The 27,099-nt window shown below is 35.9% G+C and overlaps 1 protein-coding gene across 8 annotated transcripts in view; it reads right to left on the bottom strand.

The window, feature by feature from the left end:
- Positions 1 to 27,099, bottom strand: part of PAM (peptidylglycine alpha-amidating monooxygenase) — a 171,298-nt gene that overhangs the window by 129,444 nt on the left and 14,755 nt on the right. For all 8 annotated transcript variants that reach the window (XM_064376193.1, XM_064376197.1, XM_064376199.1 and 5 more), the window contains exon 3: positions 4,029 to 4,086. In XM_064376193.1, coding sequence (XP_064232263.1) covers positions 4,029 to 4,086 — 58 coding nt within the window. The remainder of the gene's footprint in view (positions 1 to 4,028; positions 4,087 to 27,099) is intronic.

The following is a 27,099-nucleotide window of genomic DNA, read 5'->3' as shown; positions in this document are numbered from 1 at the left end:
ATGCAGATATTATCATACTTTCACCCATTCAAATTCTATGGTTTCTTATTAAAATAACAAACAAAAACAACGCCCTAAGGAAAGCTATAATTTTGCTCAAAATACAAAACTTACTTTTATCTTCATCATTGCATTTCTCCAAACACATACTTTAATTCACATTCGGTAATTAAATAGTTATATAAACACATCATACATGCTACATGCTCACATGTAAATATAACAGGCATATCTACATATGAATTCCATAATGACCATGATGGTATTCGCTCAAAATTTAGAAATATGTTTAAGATGGGTTATATAACTAGCATATAAACACAAAGCCAAAATAATGAGTTATTCAATCCAATTTTGACTTTTAACACCATCACGAGAGTCTGTCCTTCTTCTAATAAACAATGTAAAGTGTATTGTCTTTCGTAATTTTCTTCAGAAATTTGAAAAGTTCAAGAAGAAAGTCCTTTTTATATGTTTTAACACTTTTATTCTTATCTAGAATTCTTCTAGGCTGTGACTTCCTTAAACTTGCATCATGCTTCACATTCCGGTTACCCAATAACTTACATGCAGCAGAATTTTAAGTTTGCTGAATTAATGTACAATGGCCTTTCATTAAAAAAAAAAAGTGATTCTTTATATTAGAATATAATTCAAGGTAAAAAGGTAAATTGTCTACTATTTGAAATGCTGAGTCAGAAAATGGTCTAACAAAAGGCTTTTTTTTTTTTTTTTGAGATAGAGTCTTGCTCTGTCACCAGACTGGAGTGTAGTGACGTGATCTTGGCTCACTACAACCTCCACCTCCCGGGTTCAAGCGATTCTTGTGCCTCAGCCTCCTGAGTAGCTGGGATTACAGGTGTGCGCCACAACGCCTGGCTAATTTTTCTATTTTTAATAGAGATAGGGTATCACCATGTTGGCCAGGATGGTCTCAGTCTCCTGACCTTGTGATCCACCTGTCTCAGCCTCCCAGGGTGCTAGGATTCCAGGCGTGATCCACCGCGCCTGGCCACAAAAGCCATTTTTAGAGTTCCCTTGTGTATTCAGCAACCATTTATGAGTCTGTGCCATATCCTGCTAGGATACAAAAATTTAAAGAGGCACAGATAATGAAAACAGAAGGTATAAAATCATTAAGTATCTTAAGGAAAGAATAAAATAACAGAATGACTACGAAAAATAAAAAATAATTAAAAACAGAAAAGAACGAACAAGGGTTTTTACAGCTCTTCACTTACAACCGTGTCTAATGTCAGGATAAAGCATTTTGAGATCTGGAATTTGGGACAATCCACAAAAAGGCTATAGCTTCATTCTCTATGCCATCAGAATCCCTTAGAATGGAAAAGCCTTGGATACCTTACAGGCAAAACTTTCACTCTGGGACTCTGGAAAAGCTATGTATGGTCACTCTCCCAACATATAACTATATATCCAAGCCCCTTTCCTTCTACAAATCTTTAAATCTTCATGTGTATTTGTTATTTATTTTGTAAGATGGTTTGAGGTTTATTTTTCCTTTGGCAAAACTGGCCAGAGTGTACCCAGTACGGAGTGAAGGTAAAGGAATGAAATAATAATTGTATTTGATGTGAGGAAGAAAGAACGGTGCTGCTCTTGCTATATTTTAGCTCCAGCTAAGTACTTGATAACTCTGTTCATTTCTTCCTTTGTATCACTATTCCCACACCCAAATCTGAAGTACGACTAGGTTAATACATAACTAGTAAAAAGCTTAAGCAGATTCCTTCACCTCTCTGAAATTCTGTTTCTTCTCCTGAAAATTGGCTTAAATATATTTAGGTTTCAGTATCTTATAGTGTCTGGCAGGCCCTTAGTAAACAATAGTAGGTAGTGATGATGGTAATAGTCTAGCGATTACATAAATGAGAATTCCATACAAACTAGTGTCTTAGCACCCGATTAAATCACAGATACAAATGTTCCTGTCTCTGTTTCTCAAGCTATGAAATGAGACTATCTACAGGGTTGTCTTAAGAATTAATGTGATAATACATGAAGAATTTCCTTTACTTATCTTTTTATATAAATGATTATTTGCTAATTGTCTCTAGTTTTCCATTTTCCAGTTCTTGTTTTTCTAGACTGAAATTTTGTGGTTGCTGAATTATGTAAACAACAGTAACCACAAACCACCTGGGCACAGTTCATTAAAGGAATCACAACCCATTGTGAACAGGAAACAAAAAGTTTCAGTATTCATGCAATCCTCCAAGTAATAAAGAAAGGAAGAAATACTGAAAATAATTCTTAATCTTAGAAGACCTTTTAAGGATCTTAGTTCTTGGAATAGTTTAATCTTAGAAGAAAAGTGCTTAAGAAAGTATGAAAATATTTAGCACTCTGGTTCTAATATAGAACTTTATGTGTTTCCTGTGAATATTTTACTTGACTGAATATACTCACTTGTATTTTTTCATTTTAAATTATGTGAATGTAAACACATTTATATTAGGAGAGCAATAATACACAGGATATATATTTATAGTCCTTATAGTCACTAGTTCTAAAACCATATACTACCACCAATCTCCAGAAATAAACCTATTAATGTGAGACATGTAATAGTGCTGTAACACATGACTACCATGTTTACACAGGTGTGTAGGGTGGCCTTCTCTTCAAAGCTCGGGTGAAAACAGGACTCAAAACAACCCCAGAACTTGGACAAAGAAAATATAAATTAGGAAAGAAAAATTCATGTAGAATTTCTTTTGTGAGTAAATATTATTTTCTCCTAGGTAGCCGAGTATGTGGATATGAAATTAAGGAAAGTTTTACGGCTAGGATTTTAATTATGAATTTATATCCGAAATAATATTTAGTGTTACTCAAGCACTGCAGTTAGAAACTTTAATTGTTTTTTCTTTAAAGATATTCCGTTCAGGATATGGGAGCACTTTGCTTCTTAACTTTTTCTTGGTAGTATCCAAATATTATACAAACAATGTCATCAATGTTCAACTTCGTGTGGTCTTTCATTCTTAGGAATTAACTATGCAGCAAATTTTGTTGAGAGTGTTATTAAAGGTTGTATTTTCTGTTGTGATTGCCACCAATGTGTGTGAATAAAGAATGCACATTGCTCTGGCTTTGCAGGTCTATAAAGTCCATTCCTGTGGGAAACACCTCATGAAAATTCATCGTCAGACTGCCCCAAGGCTACTGTACACATTTCACAATTTACATAATAGCCATTTCAGACAGCCCACTTGAAGATCAGTTTCAGGGGACCAAAGTACCACTACCATCACTTTCTCTCCAAAATCAACATCTCAAATGTTTAAAAATGAAGTAGAGAAAAGCCAAATACATGAATAATTTGCCAATCACAGCTCTTCCCTAAACAGTTAAATGTCTGTCATAAGGGATGTTTAAATTGAAACAACCTAGATGGAAGCAGATGGTGCTTTGTCACTTTTCCTCTCTGATTTAAAGGCTCAGTTGGGGAAGGAACTGTCACTTAAGCATTCTCTTATTCTGTAATACAAACAAGATAAATGTTCTTTCTTCCATTGCTTTTCTTTTCTAGCTCTCCTTTCCCTTCTCATCTCTTCCTCCCTCCCTCCCTCTCTCCTTCCCTTCCTTTCTATCCATCTACCTGACAGGTAAAATCTTAAATTCACCAATGTTGATTCTAAGTGCAGTCGATTTATAGCATAAACCAGCAGGTAAATAAACCGTCTGTTTAGTGGAGTGGAATTAAGCATCCTGCCACAGACAGAAAGCCAATACTATACAAATGGGACCACACAGTATTGGCACTCATCGACATCTACATGCAACTCCTTAACTACTACTATGCATGAATCTCTCCAGATACAGTTTGTAATCTTGCCTCTCAGTGGCTCTTTCTAGTTTGTTCCTGCATTAGGCATGATAAATGCATTTTAGAAACTGACAGTAAAAGATTAATATACTCATAACCCTCAAAGAGAACCTTTCACCGATTTGAAATAGCTGCCCTCCATTACTGCTGCTCCCCCAATCCAATTAATACTTACTCACAAAGGCTTCCTCATCCACTGGCAATCTCATTGACATGCAGAAGTATGTATCAGACTATTAAAAAAAAGATAAAAAAATCCAAATTAAACTGTTGCTGGTAAGGAAGAAATAATAACTATTAAAAGCATAGCCTCTATGACTGAAAAAACTACTCAGTGTGGGTAGGTTTCCTGCTGAGGTCTGAGTGCCAGGTGAGTGGAAGGGCTAAATCCAGAACGTAGATACCCTAAAAGTATGTGTAAGACTCTTTCCTAAACAACTTTAGGTCCTATTTATAAAACCAATCATCATGAATGATATTTCTAATACTGTCACAGTTAAAAGGCAACATTTTAAATGCTTTTATAAAAAGAGTAGAACAATTTAATGCATTTGATTTCAAAATGGTAGAAGTTAGCTTTGCCCATCTTTGCTATTTGAAAAATTAAATATTTAATTTACTGAATCACATTACAAATGCTTCAAATATTAGAGAAGTACAATGAATAAAAGTTGGTCTTAAAGCATATTATTTTTGGTTGTTCTCCCTTACTTTAAAATGTTTATATAATACACTGAAGAAATCAACATTAACTCAAGCTATTATTTCTTTTCTAGTTATTGGTCTCATCTAAATGGTCATTTTTTCACTATCAAATGTATTAACATCAAGAATTTTTAGTGATAAAAATTACAATTTAAGGAGAATGAGATTCAGTGTACTCCACTTCCTTAATGAAAATCCATACACAATAAAGTATGTGCTATGGTTGATAATATGCCCAAAACAAATACAGATTGAGCTCATTTAATAATTCATGCTTCCTGGATTATTACTGCACAGAGCTGGAATAATCAGACTCCACTAACATGGACAGAAATCATTTGATACCTCTAAACCTAATGATTAGCATCAAAAAATTGTGAATTTTGTTCCTATGCTTCTACTTCTGTGTTAAGAAACAGGAGGTTCAAATACACATCAAACAAACATCTTAAAATTTAAAAAATTACTAAAATGTGATTCAGTCTTAGTTACTACCTTTATATAGATCATTGTTTCTCATTTTAGCATTGTTTCAAGATTCTCTTTATTTTGCCAATAAGGAAGTGTGCTGCTTTTGTCCACCCTCTCCACCCATACATACACACACACACACACACACACACACACACACACACACATTAAGAGATATGAACAAACACATTAACATAGTTTTTAACAGCTCACAGCTGCACCCCTCATGTGATCCTATCACCCTTTAAGATGCCTACCTGAGAAAGTTTAATGTATCCAGGAGATTTTATTATTTGTTCTAGCCAAAACCTGTTAACAAGCATAAGCCTCTGAACCCTCTCTTAGAGCAATTAGTTTAGAAAGCTTTTAACTATAAATCCTTTCTCTGCTCCTTTGAAATGTAAATCTTCTACCACCCAAAAAATGTCTTCTCACATTCAGGGAAATAACTGCACAGCTCTTAGTCCAGTGGGTACCATGTTCTAATCAACACCACTGCCTCCTGTCATAAAGATATAATAAGTTTGCTCCTCCTCGCAAATAACAAACCCAGATGGCCCAGGCACATGGACCAGCTCCCTTTGACATCCTTCAGTGCCTTTCCCTCAGCACACCCCAGCTTCTAAAACGTCTCCTCCCTTTTGTTTCAGCAAAGTTAAGTTCACTTCACACTGGACCCACTTCCCTACTGCAATAGTTACTACTGAAAAAAATCTATCCTTACCATTTTAACTGGTGTTGACTTATTTATCTTGGATACCAATAAGTGCAGGAGCTGGGATCTGAACACAGGCACTCTGTGCATTATACTAATGTATTAAAGATCATTCCAAGCAATATGACAAATAATGACTTAAAAGCAAATACAAAAACAAAAGTAAATTTAAAGCAGCTAAGCATATATTTACAATGAAAAAAGATCAAAAGGTTATGGTGAAATGCAAAGGAAAACAACTTCTTTTTAATTTGGACTAATAGGTTTTGATATTACTCTATTTTTGATTTTATTATAAGTCATCTCAAGTTGTTTTTGGAATAGGGAAGTTATAGGCATAAATAGATACATCAAAAACAATTAAGCACAATGATGGTTACATATAATATAGAGAATAAAGGAAACTGTTATTTATACTTAGAATTCATCAGATCAATACAAGAATTATTGTTTTTATCATCAGCCACCCAATTTAAAATAAGAATACTTTGAAAATGTCTTTCTTCTATCAATTTGTATTTTTTGGCTTATAACTTATCTAACGATGAAAATGTATTTGGATTTCCACTATTTCTTTCCTAAGTTGTTGAAGCCAGTTGAAGAAAAAGAGAGGTGGGGAAAAAGAAGCAGAGGGGAGGGGAGGCGAGGGGAGGGGAAGAAGGAGATCCTCTGCAGGAGACAAGTATCCTACATAATTAGAAGTTTCCATCAGAGTTATTTTCCATAACAACATTATTTGGTAGGTATTACCAACATCATTTTAAACATGAGAAACTGAAGTTAAAGATGGGAAGTAATTTGTTTGCAGTTAAAAAACAATCTAGAAATTGGTGAAATGGAATTTGTACCCAGGTCACTAAAGCACTTCTCTTTCCACTATAGAAAGATAGCTGTTAAAAAGTTATTTTTCAAACCTCTCTAAAAAAAGGTTGTCAGTTCTTAGACACAATTTTAGTTGCTAACTTGATTAATGGGAGAAATAAGGGAATCAAAGTATCATAAAATTTAACAGGAAGTTTTAGTCCAAGTACCCTAAATTTTCAATAGCACCTGAGAAGATTTCATAAAAGCCTGTTGACAAACTGCAATGAACTAGATCAGAGCCATAGGTATTTAATTTTGTCACTATTTTGCTTCTGCAAAGTTATTTGAGGACATATTCATAACTCAGATCAGTGTTTCTCTGTAACACATTCTGAAGAGACAAAGACAGCATCTTATTGCCCATTGTAATAGTCTTTTCCTACGAACACTGTCCTAGAAAGGATGCTTCTATAATTCAACCCAAACTACCAGCAAAACCCTTCACAATTTTCCATTTATCATCATCATGAATCCTCCTTTTCTCTCTGTGGGAAGAACACTGTATCTGAGCTTGGTGCCAGGGGACTGTCGGTAAAATACTGCAGATTCACACTGCTAATATAAGGCTCAGAGAGAGAAAAAGGGAGAAACGATATGGATCTACATAGCCATGTTGCTCAGTGCTATCTGTTTTGGCACATCAGCTGAATGTAAATCAAGAGGGACATGATATTGCTGATGCCTCTTTACTGATGCTACTGGGAACTATCCAAGAAAGGCACATTTTTCTGACAAAAGAAGATAGTGCGCTGGAAATAAAAAAGCCTTTATTACTATGACACGCCTATAATATCACATTACTACGCATTTTTAACCAAGAGTTCTCTCATAGCATTCTTTATTTTGATTTAGTTGTTTGTGAGACAGAGATGTAGTGGTTTCTATGGAAAAGGAAGTTAATAAAATCAACTGCTTATTTAAATTATTATGAGACAAACAAAATCTCTGTATATTATTATACATGAAAATTGTTCACATAAAACCAGTAATTTTTGTTTGGGGAAACCAAAGGTGCCATTCGGATTCTAGTGTTGAAACACTATGATTTGATCCTGATTGGATAATAACCTTTTATTGTACAGAATCTTCCCAGATTGCCTTTCTTAAAGACTATTCAATGTGATGACAGAAAGAGGTATACAAATAGAGACCATGACCCAGTTTTACCTGGTTATGGCCCTTTTGCTTATTTCTGTGGCTATCTGTAAAATGGTTGTTTCCTGTAGATAAGCCATAAGTCATAGAAATATTATATTGTATAGAGTATAGTCTCTGGTAACTTTTCTAAGTCATCACTTATTAAGTAACCAAAACATCAAACAATAAAAATAAAAATAACTAGGAAAAGTGATGGAGAGATTAATTTGCTTAACTATAGGAATAATTTCACTATGTATATGAATATTAAAACAGCATGATGTACACCTTAAATATATGCAATAGGAGTAATAAAAACCCAGAACTAGTGGAACCATCTTGTGGTGGCAGTTGTGACTTTGTGCCTCAGAGTAGCTGCTCAGAAAGTTGGTAATAGTCTCTATACCAACCCCTGACTGTGCACTTGTTAAATCAAACCCAGACAAACTGATAAGGAACCCTAAAGCCCTACATTACTCATTTAGGGTTTAAATAACTTGTGTTTTGGGAAAAACTAACGGAAATCTCAAGACCGTTGGCAGTTCTGCCCATCCAACAAGGGAAAAGTATGGAAAGTGATCAAGCCTCTTTGGCCAGAATATTGATTATGAGAGGAAGAAAGCAATTAGAAAATTATTTTTCAAAGTTTTCTTTTAATTAATCCAACTAGGTAACAGAATCAAATTGCTGTCTCCCAAAGTATTTTTAATACATGCATTGTATTAAATTGATCACACTGATTCAGTGGTGTTTGTACCCTCCATCTCATCCTAGTATAAAAGGAAGCTAGAGCAAAAGAAAATTATATCAAAGCATAAAAATTTTCTGGAGCAAAAAACTCAAGCTTAATCCACCTCTCTGAAGCCAGAATTTCAGACACTTAATAACAGATAAAATTCCTTAAACTATCACTATTATATGTAGTCTATCCTTGTTTTCCTTTCCCAGTTGTCTTTTTCTTACCATTTAATTTTTTAAAGATGTTATATTTCTTAGCCTGTGGAAGAAGTAGTCATAGTGAAGATTTTACATAAAAACATTTCCAAATGATTCTCCAAAATGTTTCACTTTTGTCCTTACCATTATAATAATTCCATCCCCTATCAACATTTTTCCCAACCTAGAATGTAATCTTCTAACAGTGTCTGTCTGGCTTTCTAGGCATTTAGACTAATATCTGACACATACTGGGAGCTCTATAAATAGTTGTTGAATTTTGCACATATTTACTTCTTTTGGTGGCAACAAACTCACAGTTTAAGAAGGGCTGTATTATAGATGCTGCCTAATTAGGGTTTTATACAGCATCACTTTTTCATATGAATTTTATTCTTCAGTTGATTCATCCCAGAATCTCATTTGCATTTTTAAACTATAATCACACTGTGGCTGATGATGAGAAGATTCTCAACGCCAAGTAGTTCAAATGGAAGTGACTTTCCTGGCAAGTGCTCTTCTATGAGAATTACAAATCTGTATAAGCAAATGATGAGGGAAAAATATTTTGGTGAAGGAACAGCTGTCTTAGAGCTTTCACATACTTTCACTTATGAGTAAACAAAAAGGAACATACTAACAATGGACTATAATTAATTGTCTACCATACAACAGGGTGGCGATAGTGGTGGAAACCTCCTTGGCTTCCGTGTTATGGGGACTGAGGAGTTACATGAAGGAAACTGTGCTGTTTTGAACAGGGATTGCTGACGATCTCCACTACTCACCTTTCCCGACCTTAAGCTAGTGGTTTATGCTTTTCATAAGTTTCCCTGAATATGGAATCAGTCAATCTTCTGAACCTGGTGCCAACATTTATTCACACCGATGTTCCTCTCCTTTAACACAAATAATTAGAAACTAACTGTGTTTATCAAATGTATTTGTGGACACTTCAGAACAGGAAAGGCTCCTCAATCACTACCCCAAACACATATTTCTATGCTAAGTGGCTTATATTTGATACTGAGACAATACAGCTTCACAGGAGAGAAGCTCTAGACTTGAATGGGTCTGTCCACTACTTTACTGTCAAAGTTGCATTCTATTCTCTTGAAATTTATAACGAATCATCAGAAACCAAAGTGGTCTTCTCAATTTGTTTTTTCCCCTCTGGGCCTGTTCTAATTCTAACGTATCTTGCCATAGTCATCTCATAATACTTGCCTACCTTTAAATCTCTTTCAAAGGCTGCATAGAAAGTTATTCTTCTACCCATCCATTCATTCACATAGCAAATAGACATAATGAGCGATTCCCAGGAACCAGACACTGTTCTATATTAATAAAACTGTGAGCAAAAGTATACATGGTCTCTGCTCTCATAGAACATACAGTCTACTAGTTTAGCAGATGAATAATCACACAAATAAATGTTAAAGGTTTACTGTTTTAAGTGCTACCAAGAAGAAATACAGGTTGCTACAAAAGCTATTAATTCAGGGGAAATGATCTAGGTCAGGATGGGGTTGGCAATGTTTTAGCATAAGAAATAGTATTTTCGAAGGCCCTGTAATTGGACAGAACTGGATGTGACAGATAAAACAAAAGCAGGTACACACAGGAGGAGGAACGTGTTTTAAGTTGGACTGGACATGTAGATGTGGTTCACAACACAGGGCCTGTAGTCCATTTAAGAACTGTGGTTGTTTTGCTTTCCTTGATAGCAACAGAAAGCCACAGACTTTTTTTTTTGTAGGAAAATGACATGGAAATTAACCAGATGAGGCTAGTGAAGATGCCACGTAGTTGTTAAGAAAAATAGTAGCTCAAAACTAGGTGATGACAGTAGAGGAGAAAAGAGAGCAGATTCTAGATTTAAAAGGTAAAACGGACATATCTGGGAGTGGATTTGAAAGGAAGGTAAGGAGGCAGTGTTGAGAATGACTCCTGGATTTCTGACTTGTATAACTAAATGCATTGGTGGTATCATTCACTGAGACATAAAACACAGATTACCAGGTTTGAAGAAGATAATGAATTTGGCACTGGACATGTTGAATTTGAGCAACTTTTGAAAAATCCACATGTAAATGTCAAAGAGGCAGTTAGGTCAAAGGTCTGGAGTTCAGAGGTGAGGCTTGGCCTAAAGATGTAAATTTAGGCAACATAAAAATTGGGTAGTAATTGGGCAATGTGTGTAGAGGAGGCTGCTTAGAAAGAGTAGAGAGAAAAAAGGGAAAGAGAAGTGACAGAGCTGTGAACTGGCTGGCCCAGTAACAGTGGCCAAGGAGTTCAGAGGAAAACCAGGGAGCCACATCCTTGGAAGCCAAAGGAAGAGAATGTTTTGAGGAGAAGGTAGTTGTTGATGTAGCTAATCAAAGTCCATAAGTAAGCTGTGTTCTCATAGGCATATCTATAATACAATATTAATATCTGGACATCTACCTTTTGTGTTAATATCCCTAACTTATTAATATTTTAAAGAACCCAGTTCTTCTCTGTGGCTCCCCCTCGAAGGACTGAGACCCTGTGGGTACTCTGTTCTCATGGTTTAGGCTCTTCCCAAGGTTATGTAAAGCTCTGGCCACATGCTCTGTCTATGGTATTTACCCCCAGCCTCTCTAGTGCTGTCGTCTACACTGACCCCATTGAAGAAATGCCTGCAGCAATGGTACATAGCAGTCACCACAGAGTTTTCCCAGGAGTTCCTTTGGTGATGGTCAAAGGGCCTAGGGCAGATTGAGAAACAGGAAAGAAAGAACATCAAGGAAGAAACAATAAAAACACCAACCAAAACCAGAGAGCTTAGAAAGCTGAAGAAAAAGAATGAGTTAATAGGTTAATTAAAAAACCCCAAATACTCAAAATAAAATAAGGTAAGGAAAATTATTTTAAGCAATACTGGTGTTATATAGACTCCAGCAGAGAGTATGCCACTAAGTAGAGAATTTCTAGGGATACTTGTTGACTTCCAACCCAGGCAACTATTCCTGTTCCATAGACTAGTGATACCAACACAAACCTAGGAACCTGAAAACCTAATTTACCCTTTCAGCACACAGATTTTAATTTCTTATGATGCACTGGGAATTAGTGAAGTGATATACTACAAAAGTGGATACTTTTCACATGAAAGAGTAAGAAAAGAACAAAAATTACAATTAAATTGGATGACTCCTAGTAACAATCCAACAGACTTCAGCTATCTATAAATGTTACAGTTCTGTGCGAAGTTTTGGGTTTTCAGGCATTACATATTTGTAATACTAGTATTTTGAACGTATTCACATTCCTCTCCCACATAAATCGTATTTGGTTCCCCAGCAAATATTCTGTTATGACCTCAAGGAGGTGGTCGGGGTTGAAGCTAAGCTGAGAAAGGTAGAAAGCACGACATGGAGGAATACTACCTAAATGAAAGGAAGAAGTAAAAGAAAGTCCTCTGGGAAAATGGAGTTTAATTTAATAATCACTGTTACTGAAGTTGACACCAATTAAGGGAACAGAGGCAATGAATCCTCTTCCACTGCTCAAGGCCATTCATGTGAGATTACCCTTTTCATCAACCAAATACTGTACTGACAAATAAAAAAGGGAGGAGGAGGTATAGCTTACTAAAAAGTTGAGATGACTGTCTTGAACCAGAGGAAAGTGAGGTACCTTTAACTGACACTTTAAAGGTTTTCTTTTCTTGCTACCCAGAGGTCACTGGTGTAAAAAGCTAAATTATATCAATTTTTTAAAGTAGAATTTTGTCTACTTGAAGATTAGTGTATAAACTGTGAGACTCTGCTGCATATATAAGCAAAGGGCAATTTGTAAAATTAACATATTCATGTATTATTTGCACTTTCACTATACGTTACGCATTTATAACTGGTATCAGCACAGTGCAACATTGCCTCAAAGGGCTCTTGTTGAAGACAGGATGTAAAATATGCAAATAATCTTGTAAAGCTCAAATAGTTGTATGTACTTATGGCAACTATTGAAGAATTTTCAACTTGAAAGATGCTTAAATTTTTATTTCATTGCTGATGACACTTAAAATTGGTACAATGATTTTAAGAAAGCAAAAGGGCAATGCACTGTTAGGGCAAGGAAAGTGTTTAGCAGGAATAGCTCTTTTCATTTTTGGATATATTGTGCATACAATTGTCAGGACATATCACGAAGATTACACTAAATCAAATACATGGCATCTCGGTCACATGTAAGAGGTGTAAGAAAATGTTTGTCATCACTAAGAATGCATTTTGGCAAATTGTGGAAGACCAACTTAAAATGACTTAAACTAACCGGGATGTAGTCCCTCACATAATGAGAAATTCAGAAGTAAAACAAATGCAAGAATGATTATTTCATCCAGCAACTAAACAACGTTATCAAGTGATCAGGTTCTTTCCATCTTTCAGCTTTGTCATATTCAGCACATTCCCTTTATTTCATGGATTCTCTTCCCTTCATGATCACAAAATGGTTGCAGCAGCTTGAGTATGACATTGTCACAGTGGCCAATGGAATTTCCAAAGGCTAGGGGAGGAAAAGTCTCTTCTTTAAGGTTGTTTTCCAGAATGACACTTTCCTAGAAGCACTTCGGCTCCCTAGCACTTCACCTCACAAGGCCAGAATTATATCACATGCCCACCTCTAACGCAATCATTAGCAAGAGAAAAGGAATGACCAGAATTGGCTTAGTCTAATCAGGAAGGGGAAGGCCAATGCTGGAACAAAAGTGGATTTCTCTTAGGCAACAAAGAACAGGAGATGTCTGTAAAGTAGGCAAACAAGAGGTCCTGACAGCATTCTAAGTTTATTCATCAGTAGATAATCTTTGGGTAACCAGGCCCATATCAATGTATTGACCTGTTCGGACTTTTTGAAATTCTTGTCTTTTCATCCACCATTAACTAAATATACTCATCTAGACATTTTCTGCTGAACCTCTTAACTAGCTACTAAGATATAAGAAGGCAGAATGATAAAATGTCAATTCCCAGTTCAGCAAGCCTGATAATCTTGATGGAAATAAGAGATGGAAAGTCAACTCAATTCTAAATTAATATGAAGATATTGTGACTTCTGAAAAATTATACTTTTTTCCTTTCAAAGGAGAGGGGCAACAGACACGGGGTCCTTATGTTCAGTGATCAAGCCAAATATTTAACCATAAGGGCAAAGGCATTCTGCTTCTCCCTACCTCCCTCACAGTGATTCTGGGACCTATTCATTTCTTGTCAGACTGCTAACTCATAAAAGAAACATTTCAACAGATTTGCGTCCTTAGCCTTGAACTTTTAAGAGGAACTATAAAATCAAATATAAAAACATTCTTTGGCCTGCTCTTTGATTTTCCTTTATAAGTCATAAACATTTCTATTTCAGTATTAGGCAATTACAACAAAGCTCCTTTTTTGCTAGTCCTGCTATTGGACTGTGTTTTAAGGGGTGAAGCCTTGATTTATTCTTCTTTGTATTTCCAAAGACCACCTGACATAGGAACTGGGTATGCAGTGAATGTTAGTTGAATTAGTTTGCTGAATTTTGTTTTCATGACTAATAACCTTTCATAAAAGATTTGATCCTACAAAAACAGCTCCAGAGCATTGAGTCATTTTTTCTGTTAAGTATTTTATTTATGCTTTTTAAGGCTATCAAATTAAATTTATCCTACTGTAATTTTCCAACTTCCATTCAAAGATAATATTAATAATTCAAGAAAGGGAATGAACTCTACAAAGGTTGTCTTCTAAATTCCCTGTGGTACTTGTCATACAGTTAATTAGTATATGAACCAAATAGCTGTAGAAACAGCAAATGCCCATTTTCCAGATATGTTTTTACTTGGCATACGTTAATTTTACATTAGAAACATAAATACTACATTTTAGTACATTGTATTCTTCCCTAAAGCTCCTTGGAAAATTCCTAATATTCAAAATCAAAATTACAATGCTTTAAAATCAGCTTTATTTTCTTATGTTTTCTCAGGCTTACACATACACATGCACAAATACATACATCATGGTAAGTACAATAAAATTAAACAATTTAAAATTATCATAAATATATAATTAAGTTTCTATAGTCCAATGACCATTAGTAGGTGTTATAAGAAAACTTTTGTATCTAGCAATTATAGAACAAAAGTGATTAAGCAATATAAAGTGTATTTAAAGGTGATCAAATAGTTTATGAGGGAAAGTTTTCTTGTATAGATATATTTCCACTGACAAATTCAAAAGGAATGAAAGAATTAGAATACTTAGCATATGCAACTTCTAATTAACCAAGGCAATGATGATCATTCATGGCAACTAAAAGCAATAGGTAAAAAGCTGACAAGAGACTTTATAAAGGATTATCAACCTCACATTTCTTGATTAATAGGTAGTATTAACATTACAAGAAGAGAGACAATTAGATTACCTTCTGCTGGTAATACATGCCACCATCTGTGAATATTCTTGCCAAAAACTCTAATCAAAATCTGATCTAGCCTTTAGATACCAGTACAAAAAACAAAAAGGACAGAGGAACATGTTAAATGACACTCTAGTGACGTAATCAGCAAAACCTAAATTGTATGATACTCTATAGAACAAATACCCTGATTTCTTCACAAATACATTACAAGGAAAAGGAGAGAAAGGGATCTTCGAGATCCTTTTATGCTATATATGTATTGCTCGTGGGGCATAAAAATAGATACAAAAATACTCTTTTCTTTCAGAAATTTTATAGAATCTAATGGATGAGACAAAAATCTGCCATTAGGAAATAGTGAAGTGTTAAGCCTTCTTGTAAGGACTAGAAAAGTAGTAGGAATTCAGAGAAGGGAGAAACCAGAGTGCTAACTTGGTCCTAGACAGGCCCAATAAGGGGGTCAGGGAGAAGGGCCACTTGGCCAGACCTTTTCCCCTAAAAAGATCATGCAGAGTTAGAGAGACCAAGATAGGAATGAAAAAAGACGATATTCATTCCATAACTTTCCACTTGTGTTCAGACCCCACCAGATGCAATGCACAAAGAATTAGCATATTTTACAAATCATGTAATTATCTTGTGAATGGGACCGTATATCACACTGTAACACTTCTATAATAAAAGCATTAATTTGCTATAGTTACTATTTAAATGATATCAATGTTCCAATAAAAAAAGAGAAGACACAAATAAAGGGGGCGATTCAGAGGAATTTAACCAAGGAACCAAAGACAAAGATGGCTACGTTAAGGGAGGCACGCAGGGATGTTAAAACACCCCAGGGATTTATAAAGCGGCAAACTGTTACCACCCAAAAACCTAAGAGGCAAGAAGAGGAAGAGTTACGCAAACCAGAAACTCTTATAGCCATGGGAGATGACAGGAGATACAGAATCAGCAGAGAAACCCAGTCACTGCCAACTTGCTGCCTAGCAGAAAAAGAACCAAGGAAATAAATACCCTGACCTCATTCTCCTCCTGCCTGCCAGTCTTCTTGCCAGTTCCTCCCACAGACTAAAGCCAACTGGAAGCCAGAGAGCAAGGGAGCCCATTAATGTAGTCCATAAAGGTCAGCCTCCTGGAGCATGGAGCAGGCTGAAGAAGGGTGGGAATGGCCTCTGGAGAGGCCAATGAGAATATCCAGCACATAAAATACATTTGTTTTTATACTTTTCTTTTGGCAGTTCTTAGTGTTTTAAAAATTATAAAGTGGAAACCTCAAAAACAAAGGAGTACTGAAATTTATTAAAAATGTGTATCTTCAAACATATTCCTAAAGTCCTAAATCTGTCTCCCTTTTATATTTAGTTAAGGTTTGCATTCTATTCCATAGATAGGGTTACATTTTAAATGGTCCCAAGTGTTTATGTGGTTTTAGCATATTCATTAAATAAAATTTTAGTATTTGTAAAAAAGGTATTTTAAATAAAACCATTATTTTAAAGACAAAAAATGAAAAGGAGGTAATCAAGACTTTTTTCAGCATCAGAGAGGCTCTGAAAAAAGACAATAAGGCTTTACACAGGAAAGGAGGAATTCAGATAAACAAAGTTAAGAGGAAGACACTTGGGGGAGCTGAAAATACAGTCTCAATCAAAGTCTGAGATGGGAGTAAGTGTGGTGGAGGCAGGGACAGTGTGGTAACCAGACTAATATGTACAGAGGTGACATTTTAGGGAGTCCTGAGAAAGAAAATTGAATAGACTGAATAAAACCAGATAACAAAAGGCCTTGGGAGATAAGAAGAATTTTGATTTGATTTGAGCATTTTGTCTAATTTAAAGAATATTAAATTGATCTAAATTAGAATTTAGATCTGTTTAAATGTGATGTTAGTCATGCTGAATGAGTAGGGTGTGGGGCATGGAATTATAGGTGCAGTCCTTTAGGAGAAACACTGGTGGAACTGAGAATGAGCAAGGAGGATACAAGGGACAGGGGACACAATGGAGCTGGAACAGACCAGAAAGAATTGCTATCTGGATTAAGTGTATAACTGGAGAGTAGCAGTGGAAATTCGTCCATTCATCCACCCACATGCCCCATATGTCTGTTTATCCCTCAAATACATACTGAGTGTGCTACTGCCACACACTGGAATAGACTGCTGGGACACAATGATGAGCAAAACCTGATGTGTTTCCTGCCCTCCATAGTCTGCAGTCTGGTGAAGAAATAGAGGCATGAACTGAATAATGATGCTAGCTAATGTGAAACTGCATTTGTGAAGGGTACCCTGGAAAAGAGGCATGGGGTGCTAGGATAGCTACCACAGCACTCTAAAAGGTGAAGGATGTGGGAAACCGGAGGAATGGGGGAATGGGAGGTGGTCAGGTAGAGCTTCTTTGGGAAAGTGATGCCCCAGGCTGAGATCTGAACGATAGGAAGGTATTTACCAGGTTAAACAGGGAGGGAAGAGTAAAGTTAGCAAGAAGATAACGTGGGCACAGATTTGAGAGGAAATGTAGTAAGTACAAGGAAATCAAATAAACCAGTGCAGCTGGAACAGAGAGGAAAATGGAAAAATTTGAAAGACATTTTGAGGAAAGATTTAAAGTAATTGTAGACACCTAGAATTTAGACCATTAAAGAGGTAAGTAGTCTAATGTGGTTCCAACCATGTTAACCAAGAAGATGAAATGTTTATTGCACTATAAATTTCTTTGACATCTAACTGCCTAATCAATCTTTACCTGCTAATGTGCTCTGTGCTTTTGAGGGAATGCATTCTCTCCCCGGGTCCACAGCGGGGTACGGTTTCAAAGGCAAGAACTTCCCAGCACCACATCTACCCGCTTCTCCATCCAGGAGCCTAGAGGTCTTTGTTCAAACTTGCAGGAAAATAATCAAAGTCAATCACTCCAGCGGAAGTTTAGGGGAACTCCTTTCATAGGCCCAGAAAACTTGAATGGGGTGGGAATTCCTCCCAGGTTAAAAGTCCCCTTCTTCCACCTTGGTGGGGACTCCATCTTTCTGGATCCCCTCTCACTCAGTGTGAGAGCTGTTTTTCTCTCCTCTCACTCAGTGTGAGAGCTGTTTTTCACTTCTATCTCTCTCTCTTTCCCCCTCTCAGTCCTCTCTCTCTCTCTCTCTCCCTCCCTCTCAGTCCTCTCTCTCTCTTTCTCTCCCCAAAATAAATCACTTTTCTATAAAACTTTTTAGGTCCAATATTTACTCTAAGGAGCTCACGGTTGCCAGCAGGGTCTACTCCCCTATTCTTGGGTGAGTGTTAGACACAAGAACCTCAGGCACATCTGATCAGGGAGGAAATAGGGCTGTTGTCCCTCTGGTGACATCCTCCCCTTCACTAACACTTTGACCAAAGAACATAACTGTCTTAGTCCATTTTGTGTTGCTATAACAGAATACCTGAGGCTGAGTAGTCTACAAAGAAAAGAGGTTGGCTCATGATTCTGGAGGCTGGAAGGATCAAGATTGGGTAGCTGCATCTGGTAAGTGCCTCAGGCTGCTTCAACTCATGGATAAATGCAGAATGGACAGAAAGCTTGTGCAAAATCCCACGGTAAGAGAGGAGGCAAGAGAGAGAAACAAAGGGAGGTACACTTTTTAACAACTCATTCTCCTGAAAACCAATCCCTTCTCACTTACCCCCATGTGAAGGCATTAGTCTATTCGTGAGGGAGCTGCCTCCATGACCCAAACATCTCTGACTAGACCTCCTCTCCCAACAGTGCCACATTGGGAATCAACTTTCAACAGGAGTTCTGGTAGGGACAAACCATATCCAAGCCATAGCAATAACCATTAAATATCAATTCCTAACAAATATTTGTTAATGTCCACTAAGTATCAGGTACTCTGCAAGGCACTAGGAATATACCCCTAACTAGACAGACAATCTTTATCACGTATGGCTTATCATCCAACTTACTTTCCTACCTGTACTGAAGAACAGAAGAAACAACTAGGTGTGGAATCAAGGGAGATCTGTTAATCAACAGATATCCACTGAGTAACTTCTATGTGCAAGGCACAATACCGAATACTATGCAAACATTATCTTCCCACAGGACAGACAGAAGCTGGCTTCTTTTAAATACAGACTGTGGTATTTGCTAAGTTTGAGTATATACTGACCAAAAATATGCACGAAAATGACTAAGATGCAGTCATTGGTTTCAGAGATCCTTTAGTGAGAGAGATATACAACATAAAAATTAATCCCTATAATTAGTGACAATATAATAGTTCTATAAGAGTGATACAACTTAGGGTGCTCAGATAAGATCAGTTTGAGAGAGTCAGGTAGGTTCATAGGGAAAGAATACATATTCTGTAACATTACAGTGACTGACATTTAAATACTGAAAAATGAATGTAAAGAACAATGGCAACATAAAAGCCTGAGAAGAAAAATGGTCTGGCAGACTGATATTTAAAAAAAAGAAGGGATGAAAAATCATTTCAATCTTAACATTTTAATACTCTGCAAAATCGCTATAAAAATGTTACATATGCCCGAATTAACTCTATTAATACTCATAAGTACATTATAATATCTTTGAGATTTGTTAGAAGGTTTAAATTTATCTTGCAGAGAAAGCTCATTCTCAAAAACATCTGGAACTGACTTCCACAATGAAGAAATAAGATAATTCTTAATTTAATTAATGTTCTCCTTCATAATAAACATAAACAGGACAGAGAATCACAGGCTTGCTAATCTCTATTCTCTATAAATTCTTAATCATGATAAATATCTTCTGGAGGATTTATTTTGCAAATGCAAGGAAACTATATTAGATTTATATGTCTGTAAACTTTTTGACAATTTGTATTTTTGAATCTTGGGGAATACATGTTCCAGAAAGTGGGAAGTGAGGAAATAAATGATATAAGGTCTTCTAAAGAACTTGCAGTCTTCAAATAGCAGTGGACTTAAAAACATTAAAATAGTGCTAGATTTGGCTTTTGCATGCTTCACTGGTGAATGCTATGGGCAGTAACTATGTGAAACACCTTATTTATTTCAGTTGACTCCTGCCATAATTGATCGAAGGACTAGAAGTTCCCTTACACTCAAAAGCCATGGGTTTCTAGACCCAAGCTTACTGTGCTGATTACATAAATGATAGAAGACAGAACAGTACTTTCCTCTGGCAGAGTCAAAGAATTCACACTGAGTAAGACAAATTTTTTGCTCTCGACTATAAACTAGGGCAAGAATTTAATTTCCTCAGTACCAAGCACAATTTTCTCCATTTTGTATTATGGAGTGGTTATGACAAGTAGAGAAACAATATAGAGACTGTTTGTTAACTTCTAAACTTGTTTGACCCCACTACAGTTACCTCTTCAATACTTGCATTTGCTCAGGCCACCAATCTATCTTCTTTCTTACATCTACTGTGTCTGCCTTCATAGTCTGATTCAAGTAGATGAAACCATAACTGTAAAATATCTGTGAATACTACCTTAGTATTTATGAAAAATACATAAAGAAGATAAAATTAATATTTTAACATGTCTAAAATGGGGAGGCTAAATATTATAAATGATAACATCAACTGTAGAAATAGTGAGGTAAACAATTTTCATTTTCACAGCAAAATGATCATTCAGAGATTTAACCATAATTTCACACAGCTTGCCACATGAAATAATTGTTATTCCCATAAATAGTGAAGGCTAACATGTTTTAGTAATATTTTTCTGCTTGAATCTAATTTGATGTCAGTTTTTGCTAGGAGTTTGTTGTTTTGTTTTGGATTTTATCTCCAAATTACATCACTTAAAAATAATCAAGTAAAGCTTTTTCAGTTACATGCATAGTTACTAAACAAGGTTGCTAAAGTGTTAACTGTGTGTGCTTCTGAAATCTATGAAAGGAAATACTCCAATCTCTCAGAAACATCATTGGCCCTTTGTAAATCGATGTTGCCATGGCAAATGTTTTCATTTAATACTGGATTAGCTGAGGGTGGGAGTATGACACATTGTACAAAGAAATGTACTTGCTATTTTTATATATCCTCCTCTTTAAAAGTGCTGTGAGCTTTGTTGAATGAGGTGACTTTTGCCTGTTAAGACAGAGCCATTTCTCTAATGTGTACAACAGATTTGTCCTTTATATATGATTAAGGAGAAGACATTATCTGTGAAAAGCAATCTGTACCTTGAAAAAGTATGTTCTGCACTTTTGCTTAAAAAATGCAACATTCATGTGGAATAGTTCCAAATGCTTTTCTTGAAGAGGGTTATTGAAATATTAATTCAGACTACATAAATCTGAAAATAAGTGAAACAAAGAGAATTTTTCTGGTAGCTAATAAGTGCAAAGAGAATCACTTTTCTTGTTAATGTGGAAAGATATGCATGGTTGCCTTCCACACATATCTTTAGAATGACTACAATAAAAGAATGACCTCCTACAAATCTGGGTCTATTTGTTTCCAAATGCATAACAAATTTCCTAAATTCTTTAACTAATCAGGCTCTTTTAAAAGCACCACTGCAAAGGAGGAAAATAAGAATTAAAAATTTATCCATTAGAGGCTCTGTATGGAAAACCCCTCTAGAGATTTTTTAAAGTAGGGACTTATATCAAAACACATGATATCTAGCTGTATCCTTTTTGTTGGTGATATTGTTTATTTCTTTATTAATTTTTAACAACTATAAATAAATGATCTTTTCAATGATAAAATAACATGGATATATATTCCCCAAATTTTCCATTATCCTCCTTCATTGCTACCTCTCCGAGGGAACCAGTGTTTACAGCCTGATGTGACTCTTTATAACTTCCTTCATGCTAGTTTAAAACTACATAACCAAACTGACACATGTATATTGGGATTTTGTTATTATTTATTTTTATTAAGATAGGATCACACTTAGGGAAAAGAGGAAAAGACTAACTTGCAGCTCCCACTTGGATGGACAGAGCAGCATGCAGACACTCATACTGTGAACTTCTGTTCCAAGAACTACTGCAGGAACATACCAGAAAGACCAAGAGAACTCACAGACCCTTTGAAGGAGGTGGATTGCCAGTGCAGGGTCCCTGGGACAGCCTAGGAACTGTGAATCAGCTTTCTTCCTCAGTTGGGAGGCTTCTAGCCTGGGGCAAGTTCTCAGCCCTGCTTACCAGCTGCCTGGAAATAAACTGTGCTGTTGAGGGGCAGGGGTAGTGGGAGTGAGATCAGTCTTTCAGGCTGCAGGCTGCATGGGAGCTGGGCGAGGCCTGTGACTGCCAGCTTTCCCCTACATTCCTGGTGACTTGTGTGATGCAGCAGAGGCAGCCGTGATCCCCCTTGGAACATAACTCCACTGGCCTGAGAATCACACTCCCATCCCACACAGCAGCCACAGGAGGACTGCTCAAGAAGAGTCTGAGCTCTGACAGGCCTAACACTGCCCCCCACCTGATGGCCTCTCTCTACCTGCCCTGACAGGGGAAGACAAATGACATAATCTATTGAGAGCTCTATGGCCCTGCCAACCGCCTAACCCTAGGGCAAACTTGTATCCTCTTTACAGTATCACAGCTTATATGCTCTTGCAAGTTCTATCTCCTGGCTGGAGATCAAAGGACACAAAACCAGTGCACTTAACAAAAATACAACCAAAGACCCTCACAGAGTCTACTTCACACCCTAGCTACTTCCACTGGAGCAGGTGTGGATATCCAGGGCTGAGAGGCCTGAACATGGATCACATCACAAGACTGTTTGCAGTCACTTGCCCATACCAGCCTAGAGCTGGGTAGCTCTGCTGGGTAGCTAGATCCAGAAGAGAAATAACAATCACTTCTGTTTGGCTCTCAGGAGCCCTGAACTAGGGGAAAAGAGAGAGGAGAGAATCTGAACAGCAGCCCTGAGCCCCAGATCTTCCCTCAACATAGTCTACCCAAATGAGAAGGAACCAGAAAAACAATTCTGGCAGCACGATAAAACAAGTTTCTTTAACACCCCCAAAAGATCACACTAGCTCACCAGCAACGGATTCAAACCAAGAAAAAAATTTCTGAATTGCCAGAAGAGGAATTCAGGTCGATTATTAAGCCAATCAAGGAGGCACCAGAGAATAATAAAGTCCAAGTTAAATTTAAAAAAAGATATAGGATATGAACTGAAAAAATTTCAATTTACCCTTGTAGTTAACATAAATAAAAAACAATCACAACTTCTCAAAATCAAGTACATAGAGAAACGCACAATGCAATGGAAAGTCTCAGCAATAGAAATGAACAAGTAAAAAAAAGAACTTCAGAGGGCGAAGACAAGACTTTTGAATTAACCCAGTCTGACAAAGACAAAAAATAATTTAAAAAAATGAACAAAGCCTCCAAGAATCATGTTAAATGACAAAACCTAAGAATAATTCGTGTTCCTGGAGAAGATAAATCTGAAAGTTTGAAAACCTTACTTATGGGGATAATCGAGGAAAACTTCCACAGCCTTGCTAGAGATCTAGACATCTGAATTCAAGAAGCTCAAAGAACATCTGGGAAATTCAGTGCAAAAAAATCATCACCTAGGCACTCCATCATCAGGTTATCTAAAGTTAAGACAAAGGAAAGAATCTTAAGAAGTGTGAGGCAAAAGCATCAAGTAACCTATAATGTAAAACCTATCAGATTAACAGTGGACTTCTAAGCAGAAACCCTACAAACTAGAAGGGATGGGGGTCCTATCTTTAGCCTCCTTAAACAAAACGGTTTTCAGCCAAAAATGTTGTATCCAGAGAAACTAGGCTTCACAAATGAAGGAAAGATAGTCTTTTTCAGACAAACAAATGCTGAGAGAATTTGCCACTACCAAGTCGGCACTACAAGAACTGCTAAAAAGAGCTGTAAATCTTGAAACAAATCCTCAAAATATGTGAAAATATAATCTCCTTAAAGGATAAATCTCATAAGACCTATAAAACAATAACACAATGAAGAAAAAACCATAGGATAAAAACCTCAACAAGGAAAACTACAAAACACTGCTGAAAGAAATTATAGACAATACAAATAAATGGAAACACAACCCATCCTCATGGATGGGTAGAATCAATATTGCGAAAAGGACCATACTGCCAAAAGCAATTTACAAATCCAATGCAATTACCATAAAAATACCACCATCATTGCTCACAGAACCAGAAAAAAAAATCCTAAAACTTAAATGGAACCAAAAAAGAGCCCACATAGCCAAAGCAAGACTATGCAAAAAGAACAAATCTGGAGACATTACATTACCTGACTTCAAACTATACTATCAGGCCATACTCACAAAACAGCATGGTACCAGTATAAAAATAGTCAAATAGACCAATGGAACAAAATACAGAACCCAAAAATCAAGCCAAATACTTACAGTCAACTGATCTTCAACAAAGCAAACAAAAACATAAAATAGGGAAAGGACCCTATTCAACAAACGGTGCTGGGATAACTGGCTAGCCACATGTAGAAGAACGAAACTGGATTCTCATCTCTCACCCTATACAAAAATCAACTCAAGATGGATCAGACTTAAATATAAGACCTGAAACCATAAAAATTCTAGAAGATAACACTGGAAAAACCCTTCTAGACACTGGCTTAGGCAGAGACTTTATGACTAAGAACCCAAAAGCAAATGTGACATAAACAAAGGTAAGTAAGTGGGACTTAATTAAACTAAAAAGCTTCTGCACAGCAAAAGAAACAATCAGCAGAGGAAACAGACAACTTACAGAGTGGGAGAAAATCTTCACAATCTATACATTTGACAAAGGACGAATTTCCAGAATCTACAAGGAACTCAAATCAGAAAGAAAAAAAAAAAATCCCATTGAAAAGTAGCTAAGGACATGAATAGAAAATTCTCAAAAGAAGATATACAAATGAACAACAAACATGAAAAATGCTCAATATCACTAATGATCAGGGAAATGCAAATCAATATCACAATGTGATACCACCTTACTCCTGCAAGAATGTCCACAATCAAAAAATCTATCAAATAATAGATGTTGGTGTGGATGTGGTGAAAAGGGAACACTTTTACACTGCTGGTGGGAATATAAACTAGTACAACCACTATGGAAAACAGTGTGGAGATTCCTTAAAGAACTAAAAGTAAAACTACCATTTGATCCAGCAGTCCCACTAGTAGGTATCTACCCAGAGGAAAAGAAGTCATTATACAAAAAAAGATACTTTCACACACATGCTTACAGCTGCATAATTTGCAATTGCAAAAATGTGGAACCAGCCAAATGCCCATCCATCAATGAGTGGATAAAGAAAATGTGGTATATATACATACATCATGAAATACTACTCAGCAATAAAAAGGAACAAAATAATGGCATTCACAGTAACCTGGATAGAAATGGAGACCTTTATTCCAAATGAAGTAATTCAGAAATGGAAAACCAAACATCGTATGTTCTCACTCCTAAGTGGGAGTTAAGCTATGAGGATGCAAAGGCATAAGAATGATACAACAGACTTGGGGGACAAAGGTGGGAAGGGATGAGGGATAAAAGAAAACACATTAGGTACAGTGTATACTGTTCAGGTGAGAAGTGCACCTAAATCTCAGAATCACCACTAAAGAACTTATTCATGTAACCAAAGAAACACCACATATTCCCCTAAAACCTATTGAAATTAAAAAAAAAAAACACAAAAGGATCACACTTTTGCATATGACTCTCTAGTTTGTTTTTCTCACTTAATATACAATGCCAATATTTCTAGGGCAGATTATTTAGTTCTAACTAAGACTTTCATTTATTGCATAAAATTCTATAGAATGATCTCCTGAAAGTTTAAGGATATGAGTAGTTTTAGTTTAGAGGATAACTCTAATAACTAAACTAAAAAGTTTGTAGTACTGCACCCTCCACCAGCAATGTATGAAACTGTCCCATGTCTTCCCATCTGTAAAAGCTCTTTATAGTATAGCTCTTTTGAATTTTTGCCAAATTCATGGGTTAAAAAAATAGTAACGTTTTTTCCCCTAATTTATCTGATTATTCACAGGATTGAATTTTTGTCATTCTGTTACATTAATATTCTTAATTCACTTTTCTTTTCGGCTGCTTGTCTTCTCAAAAATCTCAGGAACTCTTTATATACTTGGTATTTTAACTTTTTTCTGTAATACGTGTTTTTAATTTTTCTCAGTCTGTTTTTGGTTAAATAATTCTCACCTTTATAAGTCTGTGTGTGTATGTAAAAAAAATCGTTTTTTACTTTTCCAGTCTCTTCTACAGTTAAGGGTCTGTGAAGATTTTAAGCATCTTCTTATGTAAATTTCAGTTATTTTCTAGAAAAGCATCAATTTCCTCAAGATTACAAAATATACAGAAACACAGTTGCACATAAGTGTCTAAAAATTTCTTTTATCCTTTCTAATTCTTAATAATGCATAATTTTTGACATTTAAGAAATATTTAGGCTTGCCATGAGTTTATTTTAAAGGGCATTTCAAAGAAATAATCTATTTTGTTGATGTTTTCCATTTTTAAACCTATTTATTATTTTTAACTTTTATCAGTATTCATTTCTTTTTATTGATTTTAATGTTTATCTTCATTTCTTGAGTTGACTTTATATTTATATTTTACTTTATTCTAGCTTTCATTTTAAAGGAATTTAAGGTTATTAACTTTTCTCTGAGCACTTCATTAGCTGGGTCTCATGGGTTTTATTATCCAGTATTTTCCTTACTGGATATTACTAAACAGTCATTGCTCTCTAGACAATTTAAAATTTCAGGTTTGTTTTCTTTTCCTTGTTTCAGGGGTTGTGCAGAAAAATGGTCCTTAATTTCTAAGTAGCTAAGTCTTCCATGACATCATTTCTTGGTCTATTTCTAGTTTTATTGAATTACAAGTGGATGTGAGTATAAAAATTGTAATTACTGTAGTCAAATAAAATTTGTTAATGTCCTGCTATGTAACTTTTTATAAATATTTTCTA

The sequence above is a fragment of the Aotus nancymaae genome, unplaced genomic scaffold, assembly GCF_030222135.1.
Source record: "Aotus nancymaae isolate 86718 unplaced genomic scaffold, 86718_ANA_hifiasm-v0.15.2.pri h1tg000014l, whole genome shotgun sequence".
Lineage (NCBI taxonomy): Eukaryota > Metazoa > Chordata > Mammalia > Primates > Aotidae > Aotus > Aotus nancymaae.
Note: the sequence above shows the minus strand (reverse complement) of the source record. Positions and strands in the feature narration are given on the sequence as shown.